The sequence below is a fragment of the Pholis gunnellus genome (assembly GCF_910591455.1).
Source record: "Pholis gunnellus genome assembly, chromosome: 22".
Lineage (NCBI taxonomy): Eukaryota > Metazoa > Chordata > Actinopteri > Perciformes > Pholidae > Pholis > Pholis gunnellus.
This window is the reverse complement of record NC_136549.1, coordinates 4,205,433-4,229,122: the sequence shown is the minus strand read 5'-3', so window position 1 is coordinate 4,229,122 and position 23,690 is coordinate 4,205,433. Positions and strand designations below refer to the sequence as shown.

The following is a 23,690-nucleotide window of genomic DNA, read 5'->3' as shown; positions in this document are numbered from 1 at the left end:
TAACTGTCTTGATTGATTTCCTCTGCCTTAGGATTGCTATATATATATATATATATATGTGTGAATGAAAAAAAGTTATTGATAAATACATTTAATTACAAGAACTATAACTGGTTGAAAATGAATTATTTAACATAGTAACTGATTTAATTAACTGATTAATTTAGAAAAACAATATTATGAAAAAGATCTATGAATTAATTATTGAATATATGATAAAAAACTGATTAAACACACTAAACTAAAACCTTTCCAGTATATATACTGGAAAGGTTTTAGTTTAATGTATTTATATATATATATATATATATAGACACTATAAATGTATGTATATATATATATATATATATATATATATATATACTATAAATATATATACACACACTATAAATGTATATATATACTATAAATATATATATAATCCTGTTGAGTAGGGATTTTAGGCGATGGGAGCAGCAAGAAGGGGAGGGGGGCGGGAACAGCTGTTGATGCAAACAGGAAGTCCTGTGTGGCTTAGGCCGTCTCATTTCGTAGACCGCACGGTCTAGCCTACGTGGTCCTCAAAGGACGCGGCCCACGTAGACCGCGAAGGCTGGGTCCTCCGAAGGATGCAGCCCCTGAATTGAGACACAGCTAATGGTTCAACTATCAAACATAAAAAAAACTCAAACATGCAAGGTTTTCAGCAGTCTAACAGTTCTTTACAGTTGCATGTTTAGGATTACTTTACTTTGTCGTTTGATCACACATTCACACCAGCATCAACATTTTGTATGCAGAATGAAAAGAATCAGATGAAATTGCTTCACTTATCATTTATTAAAAAGAAAACAGTAGAAAATATGGCAACTTGCAAGTGGAGGTTATACATGCCTGACATTCTTAAAAGGTGCATTAGGTTACTCTTACACTGTTCGTTTGTTATTCTCATTTGCTATTTATATTTCACATTCCAATAAGTTTGAATCAAAAGAATGAATTTTCCCTAATGTAATTATTGTTATCTTTATTTTTTTCATAAAACACAATGTTACAGTCTGATTAATGAGTTTTGTGCATTAATACTGAATCATGGAAGAAAGGGTCACATTGCTTCTAAGAATCAATTATTTCTTGAAGCCTTAATTTTAACTGTTGCTAAAATAGTAGTAGCCTAATAACACGGAGATGCCTTGAGAAAAAAATAAAATGCTGCTCATTCATTTGTGTGTACTGTACTGAGTAATCTGAAGAAAGGATAGAACGTTATAGGGATGAAATTCAATTTAAGGAGATTCCTGTCCCTAGATTGGAGATTGGTGCACACGGGGAGTCTGCCTTACACGTAGCACTAGTGTGTGCATTGCATGGCAAAACCAGACTGGCTAACAACCCAAAGTTTGCCGAGGTCGTAGCTCACGTGGCGCATTCGCAGGCACACTGGGATGTTGACCCAGGATCTGCCATATGGGTAACGGCTGGAAATGTAAGATCTGTTGAGAAAAAAAAAAAAAGATTCTTCATTTCGTTTCGATCAGCAGACACGTGACAATTCACGTTTGGCTCAGATTTCGTGTCTATACTCATAAATAAACACTGACTAAGTGCTGTAATTAGAAGCCATATTTTTACAATCATGCCTTTTCATAATGTCAAACTTACATACAGCAATTACACCACAATTATTTTAACATCATGTTAGTGCGCATGCATGTGTAGTGGGGCACGCTCCTCAGAAAGTGGAGGGTTGTGATGCAGCCCTCAGGATAGGCTCCTCCCCCAATTAGTGCCAGCATTTAAAAGGCACCTGTGGTCCTGGCCTCACTCCCCTTTTGTCCCCTCTTGTTGCTGTGGTTCACCTGCTGCTGTTTTGCTGCGCCTCCATTTTGCTTGTTTTGCTGCCTACATTTTTTTTTCTTCTGTTTTGCATGTTTTGGCTGTTTTTCCTTTGTTCTGCATGTTTTAATAGTTTTTCATTCATTCCTATAATAAATATGTTCATTTTCTACTATAACACGTCTCTGTCCAAATATCAGTTATGAATCTGTGTGCCCTTAATACGGTTTTCACCATATATTAGGGTCCTTAAGTTTATATTTCCTGGGGTGTAAGTCCCCAGGTGGCGTTGTTGGTTCTATTTAACCCCCCCCCCCCCCCCCCCCCCTAAGGCCTCGTTATACTCTGGCGTTGTCAGCAGGGTTACTGTGAAGGCAGAGACGTGTAGTTATATTTTCCTTTACATATCCCAGGTGGCGTTGTTGGTTCCCCCCCCCAAGGCCTCGCTACATTCGCAAAATGTAAAGACATTTTTTTGGAGTATCAAAATTAATAATGATAATTATATTTTTTAAGTGTACTGCTGTTACTGTTCTTGCTATATATACCATAATGTTGTGTATAGCTTTAGGTTGTAACCCTGCTGTATCTACAAACATAGTCAAAATCATTCTCTCCATTGTTAATGCCAGACTGTGAGTACTTGCTTACCTTTCCACGACCTTGCCTGCTGTGGTCACTCCAAAAACCTTTCCGTCAGTCCCCGCTTCAATCATTCGCAGACTGATGCCCGACACATATCTCCAGCCAGAGCTTCTGCAGGTGCTTGGGTTCACTGCTGCGTAGTAGACCCGGTAGGACCTGTCGACTCCCCAGCATCCGTTGTGTGGGCTGCAGCTGATGTACCTCATCGACCTCGACAGGGAATTCCAGCTCAGGGAGCCCGGTCGACTGAAGGCCAAAGCTGACGCACTTCTCAGGCAGTAGGCGTTCAAGCCGGTATTAACTCCCACGACCTGATCGTCACCTCCTGCGTCCACCTGCTGCATAGACAGACCTGAAGAAGAGTACATTTAGTCAGTTTGATGTGAGTACTGTAAATGTGGAAAATGTCACTTGGGGACCGTTCTACATAGTAGAAGTGCTGTACTGCACTAGCGCTATATTATACAGTAAACTAAACAAAAGTAATAATGATGCCCAGCTAAACCCATTCAGCCTGTTGTGTATTGGATGTAATAATAACAATGCTAATAATACTACTACTGATAATACTAGTTACCACGGGAATGTTGAAAGATGCCAGCTATGTATTTGTAGACCAAGCTATTGGAGGCAACTGCCCAGATTCCTGCAGGTCCCGCTGAGACATGCTTGAGTCTGAGTGTGCTCAGTCTGTACCAAGACGATCCAGCCAGGAAATACGCATAATTCTGGTCTCTTGCAACCACTTTCCCATGCCCGGCGTCAATCTGTTGAACATTATTCAGCCGCGGAGCCTCTGTGCAGGTCCAGGCTGTGGAGGCAAAATGATCATTGTAGTGAGTGGAAAATACATATCAGTTAAAATAAAAACAAATCTAATTTCACCTTTAATCGCTTCAAAGATTCATTTTGTTATGAAATGTAATCTGACGGTGACTTACCATCACTGATGGCCAGGTAACACAGCACCAGCAAGAAGGCTACGACACCTTTCATGTTGTCTCAGTGTTTGTGAGTCTCTAGTCAGTGTACCTCGGTGTGGAGCTGCCGTCCTACATCCCATCTGGTTTCTCTGGCTTTTATACTTCTCGATCCTTGGGTCCAAACTAAGTGGCTAATTACAGGAAAATGAAAAGCTGGTTCTGCAAGCTGTTCGGGGAAGCTAGGAGGACATTTTTAATTTCCTTCTATTGTTGTGGCCTTTCATTTCAAATATGCACCAGGTTTGCCAGCCTAGATGGTATAGCCTCCGACGTTACACTGGCCAACATTAAAAAAACAAAAGGAAGGGTGGTGATCTCTGAGATGGAAAGCATAATTAATATGGGAGGATACGTTTGTTTTTTGTGTTGGTTTGAACATTAACTGGTGAGCGAGTTCCAAATCGTACAAAGTGAATAAACAAAATGAACTTAATGTATCAAAAGGTTCTGCAGAACAACGGCCCCTTTGACTGATATATTTGACTCAGATGTAGTCTTTTGAGCAGGAGCTAGTTTAACTACTTGATACAAGGTTAGGTAGTTTAGCATGAAAGTGGTCAAAGCTAATAACTCTATGAATATATTTGCATTTCAAATTTGAGTCTTTTCGGAACTCACCTGTAACTCGCATGGCTTCCATGTAGAGCTTTGACGAGGGACTGATAGCGTTACCTGACTGGTGTGCATGCGTTGGAGGCCAAAGGGATTAGTGTTGGTGCACAAGAAAAAAATAGTTCCTGAATGGAACTTGAGGAAAAGCTGGAATAAGACCTACAGTTAAGGCCCTATACTGGCCGTATACATGATAGCACATTGTGTTTAGAATAATAACACTTTCAAAACACAATTCACGTGTTAACAACACCGTTACAACCTCATATTGTAGTTATATCAACATTGTTTATTCAGTTTCACCTATTGTCAAAGACTTTTTCCATGAAATCACGATTCCCCTAAGAAAATGTTTTCATATTGGTGAAGGGTTCAAATAAAGTCATGATGTGACTCAACGTCTAGTTTGACTATTTAAGAAAATGTTTGGCGGGTTGTTATTGCTTTTCACATTTGAAACAACAACAAAACAACCAAATATGTAGTGACCCATGCTCTCCTGGGTCCTGGGCCCCGATCTTTGCACGAGGATAACAGATTAATCCAGATGAGAACGTCGAGGATTTTGAGTTCATCTGAAACTGTTGTCAAGGAAACAAGTCCTGAAGCTTAAATTTGCGAGATTGCAGCCAGTTACCTGGATCATGACCAAGATGTTATACCCCATTCTAATTCTGCTGTCGTTTTGATCTCAACTACACACCTGTGAAGTTTCGTGCCTGCATGCTGGACAGATGTCAAGCTATCAGGGGGTCAGAATCTGTCAACAGACAGACAGATAGATAAACACATAGATACTTCTCGATCCTTGGGTCCAAACTAAGTGGCTAATTATAGGAAAAGCTGGTTCTGCAAGCTGTTCGGGGAAGCTAGGAGGACATTTTTAATTTCCTTCTATTGTTGTGGCCTTTCATTTCAAATATGCACCAGGTTTGCCAGCCTAGATGGTACAGCCTCCCACTTTGGACTAGCCAACATTAAAAAAAACAAAAAGAAGGGTGGTGATCTCTGAGATGGAAAGCATAATTAATATGGGAGGATACGTTTGTTTTTTGTGTTGGTTAGAACATTAACTGGTGAGTGTGTTCCAAATCGTGCAAAGTGGAAAAACAAAATGTACTTAATGTATCAAAAGGTTCTGCAGAACAACGGCCCCTTTGACTGATATATTTGACTCAGATGTAGTCTTTTGAGCAGGAGCTAGTTTGACTACTTGATACAAGGTTAGGTAGTTTATTATGAAAGTGTTCAAAGCTAATAACTCTATGAATATATTTGCATTTCAAATTTGAGAGTCTTTTTGGAACTCACCTGTAACTCGCATGGCTTCCATGTAGAGCTTTGACGAGGGACTGATAGCGTTACCTGACAGGTGTGCATGCGTTGGAGGCCAAAGGGATTAGTGTTGGTGCACAAGAAAAAAATAGTTCCTGAATGGAACTTGAGGAAAAGCTGGAATAAGACCTACAGTTAAGGCCCTATACTGGCCGTATACATGATAGCACATTGTGTTTAGAATAATAACACTTTCAAAACACAATTCACGTTTTAACACCACCGTTACAACCTCATATTGTAGTTATACCAACATTGTTTATTCAGTTTCACCTATTGTCAAAGACTTTTTCCATGAAATCACGATTCCCCTAAGAAAATGTTTTCATATTGGTGAAGGGTTCAAATAAAGTCATGATGTGACTCAACGTCTAGTTTAACTATGTAAGAAAATGTTTGCCGGGTTGTTATTCCTTTTCACATTTGAAACAACAACAAAACAACCAAATATGTAGTGACCCATGCTCTCCTGGGTCCTGGGCCCCAATCTTTGTACGAGGATAACAGATTAATCCAGATGAGAACGTCGAGGATTTTGAGTTCATCTGGAACTGTTGTCAAGGAAACAAGTCCTGAAGCTTAAATTTGCGAGATTGCAGCCAGTTACCTGGATCATGACCAAGATGTTATACCCCATTCTAATTCTGCTGTCATTTTGATCTCAACTACACACCTGTGAAGTTTCGTGCCTGCATGCTGGACAGATGCCAAGCTATCACAGGATCAGAATCTGTCAACAGACAGACAGATAGATAAACACATAGATACTTCTCGATCCTTGGGTCCAAACTATGTGGCTAATTACAGGAAAAGCTGGTTCTGCAAGCTGTTCGGGGAAGCTAGGAGGACATTTCTATTATTTCTGGTTAGAACATTAACTGGTGAGTGTGTTCCAAATCGTACAAAGTGAATAAACAAAATGTACCCTAGGCCTATTTTTAGCCCTGTGCTCGAAAATGTCCTACCCTTACGCAAAGGGGCTTATCTCGCTAACTACAAGGTCTATTTGAATAATTGAAATGGCAAAATAACACAAATAAATGTGAGCTTTGTTAATATGTGTACATATCATTGTGTTACTGGTAAATACTGAAACGAATGTTACACACAGCTGAAATTGAAAATTTTCAGGTCCTTTTTTTTTTTGTGCCCAAAAAGCACTTTTATTGATTTTAAATGATGCACAGGCAGGCCTAAACTCTCCCAAATCATATCACAATATGTCAGCAGTCCTTTAAAAAAAAAGAAATTGGCTTTGATAGAGTGAAGTATGCCTGAGAAATCAATGCCGGTGTACAGGTCAGCTTTGGTCAGCCAACGTCAATTCTGATTTTGGAAGGCGCATATATCGCTGTCTTATTGTACTTTTAAATACTATATATCTATATATTTCACTTCTGTTATCACTAATAGTGTTCAATCTATCTAATACAGAAGTTTGGTATCATTTTGAGAGTCTGGGCCATATGAAAACTTGTAAAATATGGCTAATTTTCGTCAGAATTTCAGTTTTACGTGATGTATTTGAACCTAACACAGCTTGTGATTGGCCGATTTGCGCAATTCCCACAGATTTGAACCCGGAAGACTCTGGGCAGTGCAGTCATTTGTTCTTTGAGTTGTTTACAGAATTTTAAGCCAATAAAATAATCGAAAACTGTGATCCGCCCCCATGGGTCAAACCCATTGGCCAAAACTGAAATTATTACTCATTCATCATAGAAGCTCGTCAGGGACTCAGTTTCTTTCACACACGAGCAGAGAGACGGCTTCGAAATGGGGCACGGATACATTTTTAATTTTTTTTCGATTTTTATCCAGGAAACATTTAAAAGGTACGGAGCGTTTCAATGTTTATGATGATGGGCTGAGTTGATATCTGTGGCAGATCAATAGTAACTTTACAACGGTTTAAAGTAGAATAATTTGGAGGCGATAGTTCGATGCAGTTTGTTGTGCTCGTGCTCCTGGATATGAAGTGTGTGTGTGAAAGTGCCGTAGATCGCGGCTGGGAACGATAACGGAGAACATTGCTCGGCTTCTCCTGGCGAGAAATAAGTGAAATTGTGGTAGTAAGTGTAGTACCTTGAAGTACTTTGTGTATATATATGTTTTTGAGTGATTAAAATAGGTTACATGGTCCATTTGATCAGAATCTCTTCGTCATGTACGTTTTTGAAATGTTTTAAAATATCATTTCATTCGTTCTCAAAAGTGATTTGTACTACATGTGTACACTCTTCACACACCCCCCCCCCCCCCCCCCCCAAAAAAAAACCCATTCGGGGCACTCTCGGGTTCAAGAGGTTTTAATGTATCAAAAGGTTCTGCAGAACAACGGGCCCTTTGACATATATATTTGACTCAGATTTAGTCTTTTGAGCAGGAGCTAGTTTGACTACTTGATACGTTAGGTAGTCCAGATGTTTCCAACCTAATATAGGAGTATGTTCCACTCCAAAGGGTCAGCATGAAAATATGGGGATTTGTGAGATGATTAATGAGAGACAATTTATTTTCTACTAAAGAAATCTGCATTCACGCATATATTTATCTTTTATTTTTGGCCTATTTGGGCCTCAAACTGATTAAAAACAGTAAAAACACACAAGAAATTAATAAGTCTACAGCCAGCAGCTGGTTAGCTTAGTGTCGTTAACCTGAAGGAGAACTGCGAGGGAAACGACCCTGTGAACTTTTTTACCAAGTGGATCCCAGCCACGCTCGGACAAGAGCATTTCACTGAGCCGATGATCATAGAGCGAGCACACCAAACTCGTACACACCGTCTACCTGCAGGCCAGAGACCGAAACATGTATTGATACGCCTGCTTAAATACCAAGACCACACACAGAGGTCCAAAGAGAACAACGGCCCCATCATGTATGAAGATAAGCCTATGTTGTTTTTTCCTGACCTGAGCACCAGCTTGATGAAACGCAGAAAGGAGTTTGATCAAGTTAAGAGGGAGCATCGATCCAAGGACATCCCGTTTGCCCTGCTTCATCTTGTAACACTGAGGATCACGCTTCCCAATGGAAGAAGAAAATTCCTCAAAACATCCAAAGAAGCGGCGGCATTCCTGCGCGACTCTCCGGGACAAACTTAACGGACCAGGCGGACGGAACCAACAGGTGGATGAAACCCAGACACGCAGCGGCAGCTCTCAGGAGCTGCCTGTCTTTAGCACTGCCGTCACTCTTCTTATGCTATAGATGTTGATATGTAGTTTTATAAACTTTGTTCAGGAACAGGGCCACGCCCAGAACACAGCTCATTTCCTCTGCACAGAGTTTTTAAGCAAAACGAACCTGTTCACTTCCTCTTCGACTCTGTCTTCACATCCCTCCCACCAAACCCCATTTTGTCCTATTTTCTCTGTCTTGCAGGATTACAGGAACAACGGGGGACTCTGCACCACCAGAGCTTCCGAAGAGATAGCCCCCACCCTACAGTCTCCATTCCCCCTGTTCTTGCCAGCCACTGGACACCAACCCCATCGATCGCCTAACCTCCTTTCTACAAACCCTCCTCATTTCTTCTTCCTTACATCCCTTCATTTCTTCATCCCTACCCTACATCCCTCTACCTCGACCACCTACCCTACATCCCTTCATCTCTGCATCCCTACCCTACATCCCTTCATCCCTCTACCTCGACCCCTACCCTACATCCCTCTACATCGACCCCTACCCCACATCCCTTCATCTCTTCATCCCTACCCCACATCCCATCATCCCTCTACCTTACTCCCCTTCATCCCTCTACTCTACATCCCTAACCCCTACCCTATATCTATTCATCCCTCGACCCTTTCCGCTTCTTAAATCTAACTATCATTCTATTATGCAATAAACCCCTCGAAACTCGTACTGTTATTGGCGTGGTCCTTGTTAGTGATGAAGTAAGTGATGGCAGCAATTCAAGTTTAAGTTTACTTCTGATAGATTGGATTCATATTAACCCACCCTGCTTGCGTTCTAATTATTTCAGAAAAGGGTGTTTTTAGCATTTGTTATAATTTCTTGTTACACTTAAAATTGGATAATATACATATTGTAAAACTCTTTCTCAGACAGAGCCTTGGGCTGGTTTGTATGTTTCTGAACCAGCCAGACATGTCATACTTGACGAGTACAAAGTGCACAACCCAGTTTGATAGGGAAGATAGTGTCAAATGTTCAGGATTAGGCACTTGGGGGGAAGAAGGGTGGGTGAAGGGGTTTGTTTTCTTCGTTAATGTTGGTGCTTTGGTTTATCTTTTTTTATTTGATCACAGGAGATACACTGGCTCTTGCACAGTGAATTTACAAAGAGGCTATGACACTGATGTCCACACGTAGTATTAATGAGTAGGGTAGTGAAGTTTGTTAGCTTTAATGTGAATGGGCTAAATGGACCTGTTAAAAGGAAGAGAGTTTTGACACACCTTAAAAAACTGCAAACAGATATCGCTTTTTTACAAGAGAGCCATCTTACCACACAGGAGCATAAAAAGCTGAGAAGAGAATGGGTAGTACACGTTTTATCATCATTTAACTCGAAAGCCAGGGGGGGTTGCTATTTTAATAAATAAAAACATTCCACTGACAATTGGAGAAACTATAATTGATCCATCAGGCCGCTATGTCCTAGTTAATTGCCAAATCTACTCTGAACCCTGGACACTTTAAATTTATACGCACCTAACTATGATGATGAATCCTTTATTCAAGATATTCTTATGAAGGTATCAGGGGGACAACAAACATACTTGTAGGAGGCGACTTTAATTTTTGCTTAGATCCTATATTAGATAAGTCAGCCACAACGACATCCAAAACAAAAGCAGCTAAAACTACCTTATCATTTATGAAAGATCTAAACCTGACTGATGTGTGGTGACAGATGCACCCTCAAACTAGAGACTATTCCTTTTACTCCTGCCCAAACAACTCTCACACCAGGATCGACCTATTCTTATTGTCAACACAGCTAATTCATAGAAAGCTAGAATCTGAACATTTATCTAGGATGCTGTCTGATCATTCACCTTTGACCCTATCTATTTTAATACCAGAAAAACCAGCAAACCAATATAGATGGCGTCTGAACCCTACTCTCCTTCATAGACCAGACTTTTGCCAGTTTATTAGGGACCAGATAATAAAATGTTGTGAGACAAACTGCGCCTCCTCCCCCAATAGTTTCATATTATGGGACACGCTAAAAGCTTCGAGGACAAATAATATCCTATACAAAGGGTATCAAAAAGAAATATATGGCAGAGATAAATGAGCTAGAAGCAGATATTTTGCAATTGGAAAAGGAGTTTCAACAATCTGGGTTTAAAGAACTTTACCAACGGCTGGTTAACAAAAAAACTGAAATACAATACATTACATACCTATAAAGTTGAAAAAACCATTTTACGAACTAAACAAAAATATTATGAATTGGGAGAGAAAGCTCACAAAATTCTGTCCTGGCAATTGAGAACAGAGGAAAGCTCAAGGACAATTAATGCAATTCAAACTGAAACAGGTGCAATCTCACACAACCCAACAGAAATTAACGACGCATTCAAACAGTATTATACAAATCTATATACATCAGAATCACCAGAGGATCTATTTAAGATTGATGAATTTCTGTCCACTATTGAATTGCCGAAAGTCGGCCACGAAGACCAAAAGAATCTTGATTTGCCCTTCACCCAGAAAGAAATTGAAAAGGCCTTATGCCCATTACAAGCCAATAAATCACCAGGAGAGGACGGCTGTAGAAGAATAGCAGCGGCAGAACTATGAAGCCAAATCCAAGCCAATAGTTTTGGGCGCACCACCGGTCCGTGTCGCCCGCACCCTCGGGGAGGTGGGGCGTGAGTTTGTGCGATAGGACCCGAAAGATGGTGAACTATGCCAGGGCAGGGCGAAGCCAGAGGAAACTCTGGTGGAGGCTCATAGCGGTCCTGATGTGCCAATCGGCTGTCCGACCTGTATATAGGGGAACAAGCGAACCAATCAAAATGATATTCAACCACAAAAAAACTTTTCATTCACTTATTTTTATTTTTAATACCTTGCTGTATTTTTTAATGTTCAAGAGCACAACTTGATCATTCAGGTTCACATTTTTTTTTAAATGATCAAAACTATTGGCCTGGATTTGCTTCTATACAGAACAAGCATAAACCCGACCCGTGGGCTCTCTCTTCATTGAGGCAGATGTACTGTTTGTCTCCCCTCTGTGCTTTTTCACTGCGGTTTTATGTCAGATCAGCAAGACTAAATAGATTCTACACATACGTGAAATACATTACCTATTCTATAGAAAGAAAGGACATACAATAAAAGTGTCTACAAATATTACAGTGGTGACAAACAATGAGAAAGCGAAAGGCACGCGCTCAACCCAGTTAGTGAGGGATTGTGCAATCTGAGGTGAGGCACAGCTCGTCACTGCCTCACCTCTCGTGTCTCCTCTCTGTTTGAACGGGACATGCGCAAATTCAACGATTTTGATTATAGAAATCTTGAAATGATTGGAATCATACAGAAATTACATTTATAGCACAGATCAGTAGAGAAATATAAATAATTAATTTTATTATTATTTGTTTTTTACTTTACTGCCTCCCCTGACCGCACATCCCTGAGCCTATAGTTAGCTTTTTACTTTTGACGATTGATTCACGCTTCAAAAAACATAAAAGTGGTGTTCATTTGTGAAGATTATCTTGCTGTACAGTGTGTAAGTATCAAAAACTTGTATTTGCAACAGAGCTTATTTTCTGCTATATTTCAAAAAGTTTGCAGTTTACATTAAAGCAGAACAAAACCCGGTTTAATCAGTTCTTCACACAGCACTTTTGGAAAGTCTAAAACATTTAGAAACTATTAATATATAGAGTATCACTCTAACTTGAGCCACAGCACTTCTACATGTGAAGACATCCAATGCTTAAAAGGCCGACCATGTTAGATATGTTTGCTAAGCTATGATTGGACCGTTGCTGTTTGGGGTTTAGTGACTGGTATATTGATATCCAATGACACATTCAGAAACAACGGTTCAACTATCAAACATAAAAAAAACTCAAACATGCAAGGTTTTCAGCAGTCTAACAGTTCTTTACAGTTGCATGTTTAGGATTACTTTACTTTGTCGTTTGATCACACATTCACACCAGCATCAACATTTTGTATGCAGAATGAAAAGAGTCAGATGAAATTGCTTCACATATCATTTATTAAAAAGAAAACAGTAGAAAATATGGCAACTTGCAAGTGGAGGTTATACATGCCTGACATTCCTAAAAGGTGCATTAGGTTACTCTTACACTGTTTGTTTGTTTGTTATTCTCATTTGCTATTTATATTTCACATTCCAATAAGTTTGAATCAAAAGAATGAATTTTCCCTAATGTAATTAATATTATCTTTATTTTTTTCATAAAACACAATGTTACAGTCTGATTAATGAGTTTTGTGCATTAATACTGAATCATGTGAGAAAGGGTCACATTGCTTCTAAGAATCAATTATTTCTTGAAGCCTTAATTTTAACTGTTGCCAAAATAAGTAGTAGCCTAATAACACGGAGATGCCTTGAGAAAAAAATAAAATGCTGCTCATTCATTTGTGTGTACTGTACTGAGTAATCTGAAGAAAGGATAGAACGTTATAGGGATGAAATTCAATTTAAGGAGATTCCTGTCCCTAGATTGGAGATTGGTGCACACGGGGAGTCTGCCTTACACGTAGCACTAGTGTGTGCATTGCATGGCAAAACCAGACTGGCTAACAACCCAAAGTTTGCCGAGGTCGTAGCTCACGTGGCGCATTCGCAGGGACACTGGGATGTTGACCCAGGATCTGCCATATGGGTAACGGCTGGAAATGTAAGATCTGTTGAGAAAAAAAAAAAAAGATTCTTCATTTCGTTTCCATCAGCAGACACGAGACAATTCACTTTTGGCTCAGATTTCGTGTCTATGCTCATAAATAAACACTGACTAAGTGCTGTAATTAGAAGCCATACTTTTACAATCACGCCTTATCAAAATGTCAAGCTTAGATACAGCAATTACACCACAATCATTTTAACATCATGTTAGTGCGCATGCATGCAGATGTAAAGACATTGTTTTGGAGTATCAAAATTAATAATGATAATTATATTTCTTTTAGGTGTACTGCTGTTACTGTTCTTGCTATATATACCATAATGTTGTGTATAGCTTTAGGTTGTAACCCTGCTGTATCTACAAACATAGTCAAAATCATTCTCTCCATTGTTAATGCCAGACTGTGAGTACTTGCTTACCTTTCCACGACCTTGCCTGCTGTGGTCACTCCAAAAACCTTTCCGTCAGTCCCCATTTCAATCATTCGCAGACTGATGCCCGACACATATCTCCAGCCAGAGCTTCTGCAGGTGGTTGGGTTCACTGTTGCGCAGTAGACCCGGTAGGACCTGTCGACTCCCCAGCATCCGTTGTGTGGGCTGCAGCTGATGTACCTCATCGACCTCGACACGGAAGTCCAGCTCAGGGAGCCCGGTCGACTGAAGGCCAAAGCTGACGCACTTCTCAGGCAGTAGGCGTTCAAGCCGGTATTAACTCCCACGACCTGATCATCACCTCCTGCGTCCACCTGCAGCATAGACTGACCTGAAGACGAGTACATTTAGTCAGCAAACAGTTTGATGTGAGTACTGTAAATGTGGAAAATGTCACTTGGGGACCGTTCTACATAGTAGAAGTGCTGTACTGCACGAGCGCTATATTATACAGTAAACTAAACAAAAGCAATGATGATGCCCAGATAAACCCATCCAGCCTGTTGTGTATTGGATGTAATAATAACAATGCTAATAATACTACTACTAATAATAGTACTTACCACGGGAATGTTGAAAGATGCCAGCTATGTATTTGTAGACCAAGCTATTGGAGGCAACTGCCCAGATTCCTGCAGGTCCCACTGAGACATGCTTGAGTCTGAGTCTGCTCAGTCTGTACCAAGACGATCCAGCCAGGAAATACGCATAATTCTGGTCTCTTGCAACCACTTTCCCATGCCCGGCGTCAATCTGTTGAACATTATTCAGCCGTGGAGCCTCTGTGCAGGTCCAGGCTGTGGAGGCAAAATGATCATTGTAGTGAGTGGAAAATACATATCAGTTAAAATAAAAACAAATCTAATTTCACCTTTAACCGCTTCAAAGATTCATTTTGTTATGAAATGTAATCTGACATTGACTTACCATCACTGATGGCCAGGTAACACAGCACCAGTAAGAAGGCTACGACACCTTTCATGTTGTCTCAGTGTTTGTGAGTCTCTAGTCAGTGTACCTCGGTGTGGAGCTGCTGTCCTACTTCCCATCTGGTTTCTCTGGCTTTTATACTTCTCGATCCTTGGATCCAAACTAAGTGGCTAATTACAGGAAAAGCTGGTTCTGCAAGCTGTTCGGGGAAGCTAGGAGGAAATTTTTAATTTCCTTCTATTGTTGTGGCCTTTCATTTCAAATATGCACCAGGTTTGCCAGCCTAGGTGGTACAGCTTCCCACGTTGCACTGGCCAACATTAAAAAAAACAAAAAGAAGGGTGGTGATCTCTGAGATGGAAAGCATAGTTAAGATGGGAGGATACGTTTGTTTTTTGTTCTGGTTAGAACATTAACTGGTGAGTGTGTTCCAAATCTGCAGAACGGCCCCTTTGACTGATATATTTGACTCAGATTTAGTCTTTTGAGCAGGAGCTAGTTTGACTACTTGTACAAGGTTAGGTAGTCCAGATGTTCCCAACCTACTATAGGAGTATGTTCCACTCCAAAGGGTCAGCATGAAAATATGGGGGTTTGTGAGATGATTGAGAGACAATTTATTTTCTACTAAAGAAATCTTTATTCACACATATATTTATCTATTTATTTATTTTATTTTTAGCCTATTTGGGCCTCAACCTGATTAAAAACAGTAAAAACACACAAGAAATGAATAAGTCTACAGCCAGCAGCTGGTTAACTTAGTTTAGCATAAAGACTGGAAGCAGCTAGCCTGGCTCTGTCCAAAGGTTATTAAATCCACCCTCCAGTCTTGCTGTTTGCCCTTGTTTCCAGTCTTTGGGCTAAACTGAGCTAACCGTAGCTCTATCTACATACAGGATTTACCCTGCACACTTGTGAGTTGTGTCAGTCTTCTCATCTAATTATCAGCAAGAAACTGAATAAGTGTATTTTACAGAATTTCAAACTGCACTTGTGGAAACATTCTCTTCAGGTACACACGACACAAATTTCCTGCAAAACATCTTATTCCGTTTGTGTGGTGACAAACGCATGCAGACATACACAGAGCTGTAGGAAGAGGAAGTGTCACATTCGTTTGGAACATTGCCCGTCAAGTTCACTTGACATTTGGGTATTGAATACTGCGTTGATGTGGGGCTCCATTTTCCATGCTTGATTGCTAATATCACAAAACTGTGTGATAATGCAATTTTAATGAGGGAATTATGTTGTGTGCTTTCACTTGTCAGCAGAAAGCTATGTGCATCATAACGCACAACGGAAAGGAAACCAGACAAATGCAGACGTTTACGTTGAGTAGACGATATTAACAATTGAGTTTCAGATAAGACTTTTCTATCTCCCCTCTTCCCTCTTGTTTCATTGGCTTGTTAAGCTTGGCAGGGATGTGTTGGACTGGGGTTGGCTGTTTAATCATGTGGGCTCCCACTGGCACACAGGAGAGACTAGGCATTCTGAGTTCTTCACCGCCTCCTCCTCCTCCACCCCTTTTGGCCCCTCCACAGCATGGAGCATCAAGATGTAAACACTGACACATACATCACACCATAGTGTCTTGGGAAAACAAGATGTGGTAGTAGATTCACAGCAGATCCAGATCACTTTTAAAACAGTTTAATGGTGAATTTTGTATGTCTGTGCACGTGCGTGTGCTTCGTCCTCTCATATGGATCAGACTTGCAGTGCAAAAGTTTAGTGGCTCTGCCCTCCCTTGGGAGACTTTTATATTTTATTTAGTTTTTGGGACATCTGTCACGATTAGGCTTTACCTTCTGCCTTCTGTGTGTCTTTGTGTAGCTCCACACCCTCCTCACTCTACCTGTCAGTCACTCCCTCTGCATAAGCCTATCTCCCTTCACCTGCCTCTGATCACCAATCAAGCACTCCGTCCTCATCAGCACAACTCCCCTCACCTGTTCATCCTACTTTATAAACCCCTGTCTCTCAGTCACTCACTGCAGGATCATCTTTCATGCCTACCTGCCTGTTTGGCTCGTTCCTGTTCCCCCCCGGCTGCCTGCCCTGTCTCGTTTGTGCTGGACTTTTCCCCTTGTCCGCGGATTCCCTGTTGTGTCCTATAAGTTTCCTGTTGGGTTTAACTGTTCATTAAAATCCTGGTTCACTCTACTTCTGATCTGAGTTTGAGTCCTCCATCATGCCGCGTGACACATTTAGTGTTAAAGTGCTTTGTGTCGGAAGACTAGAAAGTACTATACAAGTACAGTCCATTAGCCATTTCTTGAGCTTAGCTTTCTGTTGTTCTAACCCACTATGAAAGTACTACCAACAACACTCAACCGAACCCTAGTTAAATAAATCATAGTAAAGATTCGGCACAGTGCTGGGTCACAACTTTAGACAGTGAGCTCATAGTGTGGCCATGCAGTGAAAGACAGGTGAAAACAATGAGACTGGTTGGACAGCACTGGCAAGATGTTTACTAAGTGACTCACGTCACTTGTTTATTTATCTCGCTCTCACAATTGTTTCTTGATCAACCATGAAATATTTCCCGCATGGGCTTTGATTCCAATGATACACAGTGGAACAAAGACAATTCCGTGTTACATTTCACCAGCACTGTCGCATACAATCATGGGATTTGAGCTGAAAAAGAGTAGAACAGGAGTCCCGTTGAAGGGATATTGAATATGTCCTGCATGGCTACGTACACGCTAACATGCTAGAAGACTGAGGCTAAAGCTGCATACCTGGCAAAATGGTCAGTGCTCTTGTGGCGAAGCCTGACCGGAGTGGCTTCTGAAGTGGTAGGAGGCAGACACGAGAGACTTTGTTCCGATAACAAAAGGTGTTTTATTTACAAAAAGTGCCCTGCTACACGTGTAACCAAACATATAGCAAACAAAAGGTTAACTTAGCATAATTGAATAAATTCAACTCATCATAAAGTAACATGCACACAGCTACACACTGATATTCTCTTCTCCCCCTGTTCAGTCAAAGTCATCTCCTTTTATATAGAGCCTCATATCAGCAGGATCTAATTCCTACCATGAGTGCAGGTGACACCGATTACTGACTCGAATGGTTAACAGACAAAAGCTATACCTTACAGCACCCCTTTAGGTAGCCAACAACTTTATATCGTTTACAATTTGCTATACCCTCACAACAATGTAAAACAGATTACAACTAACCTACACAGCTACCTATACATACTCTACTCCCCCCCCATACTTGGTCTGACCCAATAACTTCACAGAAGACATCATCCAGTGTATAAATAGAGGTAATGGTTGGGTGCCTCCCCCTTTTGCCTCTGGAACACATGGTGAGTATGATAAACAAACAATTGACAAGCATGGTTAGAGTTCTAGATGAATGTAATATGGGGAGAAATGGTGCGTTCTCACCCACTTTGTCACAGCTCTCAACATGTGATGATCCATGTAGAGGACATTTAGTGCTTTACAAACAGCACTGCTCACCCTCGCATCTGGCTTAAAAGTAAAGTATGTTTTTCACTGTTGAATAGATGCCTGTAATTAGGTCTGTGGTTAACACAAGCTTAAGAGATTTTAACGTTGTTTTCTACGACATAAAATATGTCAAGAAATACCCCTCTTGTGAATTTTGAAGCTTTTAAGTGTCTTAAAAAAGGTAGTTGCTAACAAGTGGCTAAATTAGACTACAAAATGCCATCACGCCAACTAGTTTGCCTTTAAAGCCTCATTGTATTTACTGACGTTTTGTGAGTAGGGCAGTGATTCTCAACTGGTGGGTCGTGGACCCGTTTTCAGTGGGTCGCGGGCCTTTGCCTGAAAAAATAAATTCAAAAAATTATTTTTATTTTGAAGGAGACTTTTTATGCAGCGGAGTGCCGTCTATTCACACTCCTTAACAATGTTTGTCGTTAATGCCTTGTAATGCTAATATCAGCAGAGGATAAACTGAAAACTGAAGACATGTGTGTCACATATGACCATGTGATATTTCAGTTTTTCTATTTTAATACATTTGCAAAAATGTCTACATTTCTGTTTTTTTCTGTCAAGATTGGGTGCTGAGTGTACATTAATGAGAAATAAAATGAACTTTTTTGATTTTAGCAAATGGCTGCAATGAAACAAAGCGTGAAAAATGTAAAGGGGTCTGAATACTTTCCGTACCCACTGTATCTCCATTTGACCATCTTGTACTTAAGGTTACAGTTACATTAGCTCTCATCCATTATAAAGCCTTCACTAATAATACAACCAGTAGATCCTCCTCATGTGTTAATGTTGCTGTCACAGAGAAGACAGTTGTGACGTCACCTTTTTCTTTTATTAATTTAAATTGAAATAAGACATCCATGTAAATGATTTCTGTGAATTTGTGTATATTCTGCTGTGTAAATTGTGTTACTGCAAGTTAACAAACACGTTTGCTGACATTTGTTTTGCTGCTGTTAATGTTAACTGTCTTGATTGATTTCCTCTGCCTTAGGATTTATATATATATATATATATATATATATATATATATATCCTTTCCAGTATATATACTGGAAAGGTTTTAGTTTAATGTATTTATATATATTATAAATATATATATATACACACACAAATGTGTATATATATATATACTACAAATATATATATAATCCTGTTGAAAAAAAGCAGGGATTTTAGGCGAAGGGAGCAGCAAGAGGGGCGGGGGCGGGAACAGCTGTTGATGCAAACAGGAAGTCCTGTGTGGCTTAGGCCGTCTCATTTCGTAGACCGCACGGTCTAGCCTACGCGGTCCTCAAAGGACGCGGCCCACGTAGACCGCGAAGGCTGGGTCCTCCGAAGGATGCAGCCCCTGAATTGAGACACAGCTAATGGTTCAACTATCAAACATAAAAAAAACTCAAACATGCAAGGTTTTCAGCAGTCTAACAGTTCTTTACAGTTGCATGTTTAGGATTACTTTACTTTGTCGTTTGATCACACATTCACACCAGCATCAACATTTTGTATGCAGAATGAAAAGAGTCAGATGAAATTGCTTCACTTATCATTTATTAAAAAGAAAACAGTAGAAAATATGGCAACTTGCAAGTGGAGGTTATACATGCCTGACATTCTTAAAAGGTGCATTAGGTTACTCTTACACTGTTCGTTTGTTATTCTCATTTGCTATTTATATTTCACATTCCAATAAGTTTGAATCAAAAGAATGAATTTTCCCTAATGTAATTGTTATCTTTATTTTTTTCATAAAACACAATGTTACAGTCTGATTAATGAGTTTTGTGCATTAATACTGAATCATGGAAGAAAGGGTCACATTGCTTCTAAGAATCAATTATTTCTTGAAGCCTTAATTTTAACTGTTGCCAAAATAAGTAGTAGCCTAATAACACGGAGATGCCTTGAGAAAAAAATAAAATGCTGCTCATTCATTTGTGTGTACTATACTGAGTAATCTGAAGAAAGGATAGAACGTTATAGGGATGAAATTCAATTTAAGGAGATTCCTGTCCCTAGATTGGAGATTGGTGCACACGGGGAGTCTGCCTTACACGTAGCACTAGTGTGTGCATTGCATGGCAAAACCAGACTGGCTAACAACCCAAAGTTTGCCGAGGTCGTAGCTCAGGTGGCGCATTCGCAGGCACACTGGGATGTTGACCCAGGATCTGCCTTGTGGGTAACGGCTGGAAATGAGAGATCTGTTGAGAAAAAAAAAAAAAGATTCTTCATTTCGTTTCCATCAGCAGACACGAGACAATTCACGTTTGGCTCAGATTTCATGTCTATGCTCATAAATAAACACTGACTAAGTGCTGTAATTAGAAGCCATACTTTTACAATCACGCCTTTTCATAATGTCAAACTTACAGACAGCAATTACACCACAATCATTTTAACATCATGTTAGTGCGCATGCATGTGTAGTGGGGCACGCTCCTCAGAAAGTGGAGGGTTGTGATCGCAGCCCTCAGGATAGGCTCCTCCCCCAATTAGTGCCAGCATTTAAAAGGCACCTGTGGTCCTGGCCTCACTCCCCTTTTGTCCCCTCTTGTTGCTGTGGTTCACCTGCTGCTGTTTTGCTGCGCCTCCATTTTGCTTGTTTTGCTGCCTACATTTTTTTTTCTTCTGTTTTGCATGTTTTGGCTGTTTTTCCTTTGTTCTGCATGTTTTAATAGTTTTTCATTCATTCCTATAATAAATATGTTCATTTTCTACGATACACGTGTCTGTCCATATATCAGTTATGAATCTGTGTGCCCTTAATACGGTTTTCACCATATATTAGGGTCCTTAAGTTTATATTTCCTGGGGTGTAAGTCCCCAGGTGGCGTTGTTGGTTCTCTTTAATCCCCCCCCCCCCCCCCCCCCCCCCCCCCAAGGCCTCGTTATACTCTGGCGTTGTCAGCAGGGTTACTGTGAAGGCAGAGACGTGTAGTTGTATTTTTCTTTACATATCCCAGGTGGCGTTGTTGGTTCCCCCCCCCAAGGCCTCGCTACATTCGCAAAATGTAAAGACATTTTTTTGGAGTATCAAAATTAATAATGATAATTATATTTTTTAAGTGTACTGCTGTTACTGTTCTTGCTATATATACCATAATGTTGTGTATAGCTTTAGGTTGTAACCCTGCTGTATCTACAAACATAGTCAAAATCATTCTCTCCATTGTTAATGCCAGACTGTGAGTACTTGCTTACCTTTCCACGACTTTGCCTGCTGTGGTCACTCCAAAAACCTTTCCGTCAGTCCCCGCTTCAATCATTAGCAGACTGATGCCCGACACTAATCTCCAGCCAGAGCATCCGCAGGTGGTTGGGGTCACTGCTGCGTAGTAGACCCGGTAGGACCTGTCGACTCCCCAGCATCCGTTGTGTGGGCTGCAGCTGATGTACCTCATCGACCTCGACAGGGAAGTCCAGCTCAGGGAGCTCGCCGGTCGACTGAAGGCCAAAGCTGACGCACTTCTCAGGCAGTAGGCGCTCCAGCCGGTATTAACTCCCACGACCTGATCGTCACCTCCTGCGTCCACCTGCTGCATAGACAGACCTGAAGACGAGTACATTTAGTCAGTTTGATGTGAGTACTGTAAATGTGGAAAGTGTCACTTGGGGACCGTTCTACATAGTAGGAGTGCTGTACTGCACGAGCGCTATATTATACAGTAAACTAAACAAAAGCAATGATGATGCCCAGATAAACCCATCCAGCCTGTTGTGTATTGGATGTAATAATAACAATGCTAATAATACTACTACTAATAATAGTACTTACCACGGGAATATTGAAAGTTGCCAGCTATGTATTTGTAGACCAAGCTATTGGAGGCAACTGCCCAGATTCCTGCAGGTCCCACTGAGACATGCTTGAGTCTGAGTGTGCTCAGTCTGTACCAAGACGATCCAGCCAGGAAATACGCATAATTCTGGTCTCTTGCAACCACTTTCCCATGCCCGGCGTCAATCTGTTGAACATTATACAGCCGCGGAGCCTCTGTGCAGCTCCAGGCTGTGGAGGCAAAATGATCATTGTAGTGAGTGGAAAATACATATCAGTTAAAATAAAAACAAATCTAATTTCACCTTTAACCGCTTCAAAGATTCATTTTGTTATGAAATGTAATCTGGCATTGACTTACCATCACTGATGGCCAGGTAACACAGCACCAGCAAGAAGGCTACGACACCTTTCATGTTGTCTCAGTGTTTGTGAGTCTCTAGTCAGTGTACCTCGGTGTGGAGCTGCCGTCCTACTTCCCATCTGGTTTCTCTGGCTTTTATACGATCCTTGGGTCCAAACTATGTGGCTAATGACAGGCAAAGCTGGTTCTGCAAGCTGTTCGGGGAAGCTAGGAGGACATTTCTATTTCCTTCTATTATTGTCGCCTTTCATTTCAAATATGCACCAGGTTTGCCAGCTAGATGGTACAGCCTCCCACGTTGGACTGGCCAACATTAAAAAAACAAATGGAAGGGTGGTGATCTCTGAGATGGAAAGCATAATTAATATGGGAGGATACGTTTGTTTTTTGTGTTGGTTAGAACATTAACTGGTGAGTGTGTTCCAAATCGTACAAAGTGAATAAACAAAATGAACTTAATGTATCAAAAGGTTCTGCAGAACAACGGCCCCTTTGACTGATATATTTGACTCAGATGTAGTCTTTTGAGCAGGAGCTAGTTTAACTACTTGATACAAGGTTAGGTAGTTTAGCATGAAAGTGGTCAAAGCTAATAACTCTATGAATATATTTGCATTTCAAATTTGAGTCTTTTCGGAACTCACCTGTAACTCGCATGGCTTCCATGTAGAGCTTTGACGAGGGACTGATAGCGTTACCTGACTGGTGTGCATGCGTTGGAGGCCAAAGGGATTAGTGTTGGTGCACAAGAAAAAAATAGTTCCTGAATGGAACTTGAGGAAAAGCTGGAATAAGACCTACAGTTAAGGCCCTATACTGGCCGTATACATGATAGCACATTGTGTTTAGAATAATAACTTTCAAAACACAATTCACGTGTTAACAACACCGTTACCTCATATTGTAGTTATATCAACATTGTTTATTCAGTTTCACCTATTGTCAAAGACTTTTTCCATGAAATTATGATTCCCCTAAGAAAATGATTTCATATTGGTGAAGGGTTCAAATAAAGTCATGATGTGACTCAACGTCTAGTTTGACTATTTAAGAAAATGTTTGCCGGGTTGTTATTGCTTTTCACATTTGAAACAACAACAAAACAACCAAATATGTAGTGACCCATGCTCTCCTGGGTCCTGGGCCCCGATCTTTGCACGAGGATAACAGATTAATCCAGATGAGAACGTCGAGGATTTTGAGTTCATCTGAAACTGTTGTCAAGGAAACAAGTCCTGAAGCTTAAATTTGCGAGATTGCAGCCAGTTACCTGGATCATGACCAAGATGTTATACCCCATTCTAATTCTGCTGTCGTTTTGATCTCAACTACACACTTGTGAAGTTTCGTGCCTACATGTTGGACAGATGCCAAGCTATCACAGGGTCAGAATCTGTCAACA

General features: G+C 40.5%; 3 protein-coding genes across 3 annotated transcripts; all 3 read right to left on the bottom strand.

The window, feature by feature from the left end:
• Window positions 1–800: 800 nt before the first annotated feature.
• Window positions 801–3,534, bottom strand: LOC306714253 (fish-egg lectin-like). The gene is made up of 4 exons (XM_079184229.1): window positions 3,402–3,534; window positions 3,038–3,271; window positions 2,467–2,812; window positions 801–1,472 (listed from the first exon to the last, which is right to left on the bottom strand). The coding sequence occupies exons 1-4, from the start codon at window positions 3,454–3,456 to the stop codon at window positions 1,331–1,333; spliced, it is 777 nt and encodes a 258-aa protein (XP_079040355.1). The 5' UTR covers window positions 3,457–3,534; the 3' UTR covers window positions 801–1,330.
• A 9,084-nt stretch (window positions 3,535–12,618) lies between these two features.
• On the bottom strand, window positions 12,619–14,790 carry LOC306713726 (fish-egg lectin-like). Its single transcript, XM_079183537.1, has 4 exons — window positions 14,641–14,790; window positions 14,277–14,510; window positions 13,699–14,044; window positions 12,619–13,280 (listed from the first exon to the last, which is right to left on the bottom strand). The coding sequence occupies exons 1-4, from the start codon at window positions 14,693–14,695 to the stop codon at window positions 13,139–13,141; spliced, it is 777 nt and encodes a 258-aa protein (XP_079039663.1). The 5' UTR covers window positions 14,696–14,790; the 3' UTR covers window positions 12,619–13,138.
• Window positions 14,791–19,672: 4,882 nt separating this feature from the next.
• On the bottom strand, window positions 19,673–22,436 carry LOC306713718 (fish-egg lectin-like). The gene is made up of 4 exons (XM_079183527.1): window positions 22,286–22,436; window positions 21,922–22,155; window positions 21,348–21,696; window positions 19,673–20,347 (listed from the first exon to the last, which is right to left on the bottom strand). Exons 1-4 carry the CDS (start codon window positions 22,338–22,340, stop codon window positions 20,206–20,208), a joined length of 780 nt encoding a protein of 259 aa, XP_079039653.1. The 5' UTR covers window positions 22,341–22,436; the 3' UTR covers window positions 19,673–20,205.
• Window positions 22,437–23,690: the final 1,254 nt, after the last annotated feature.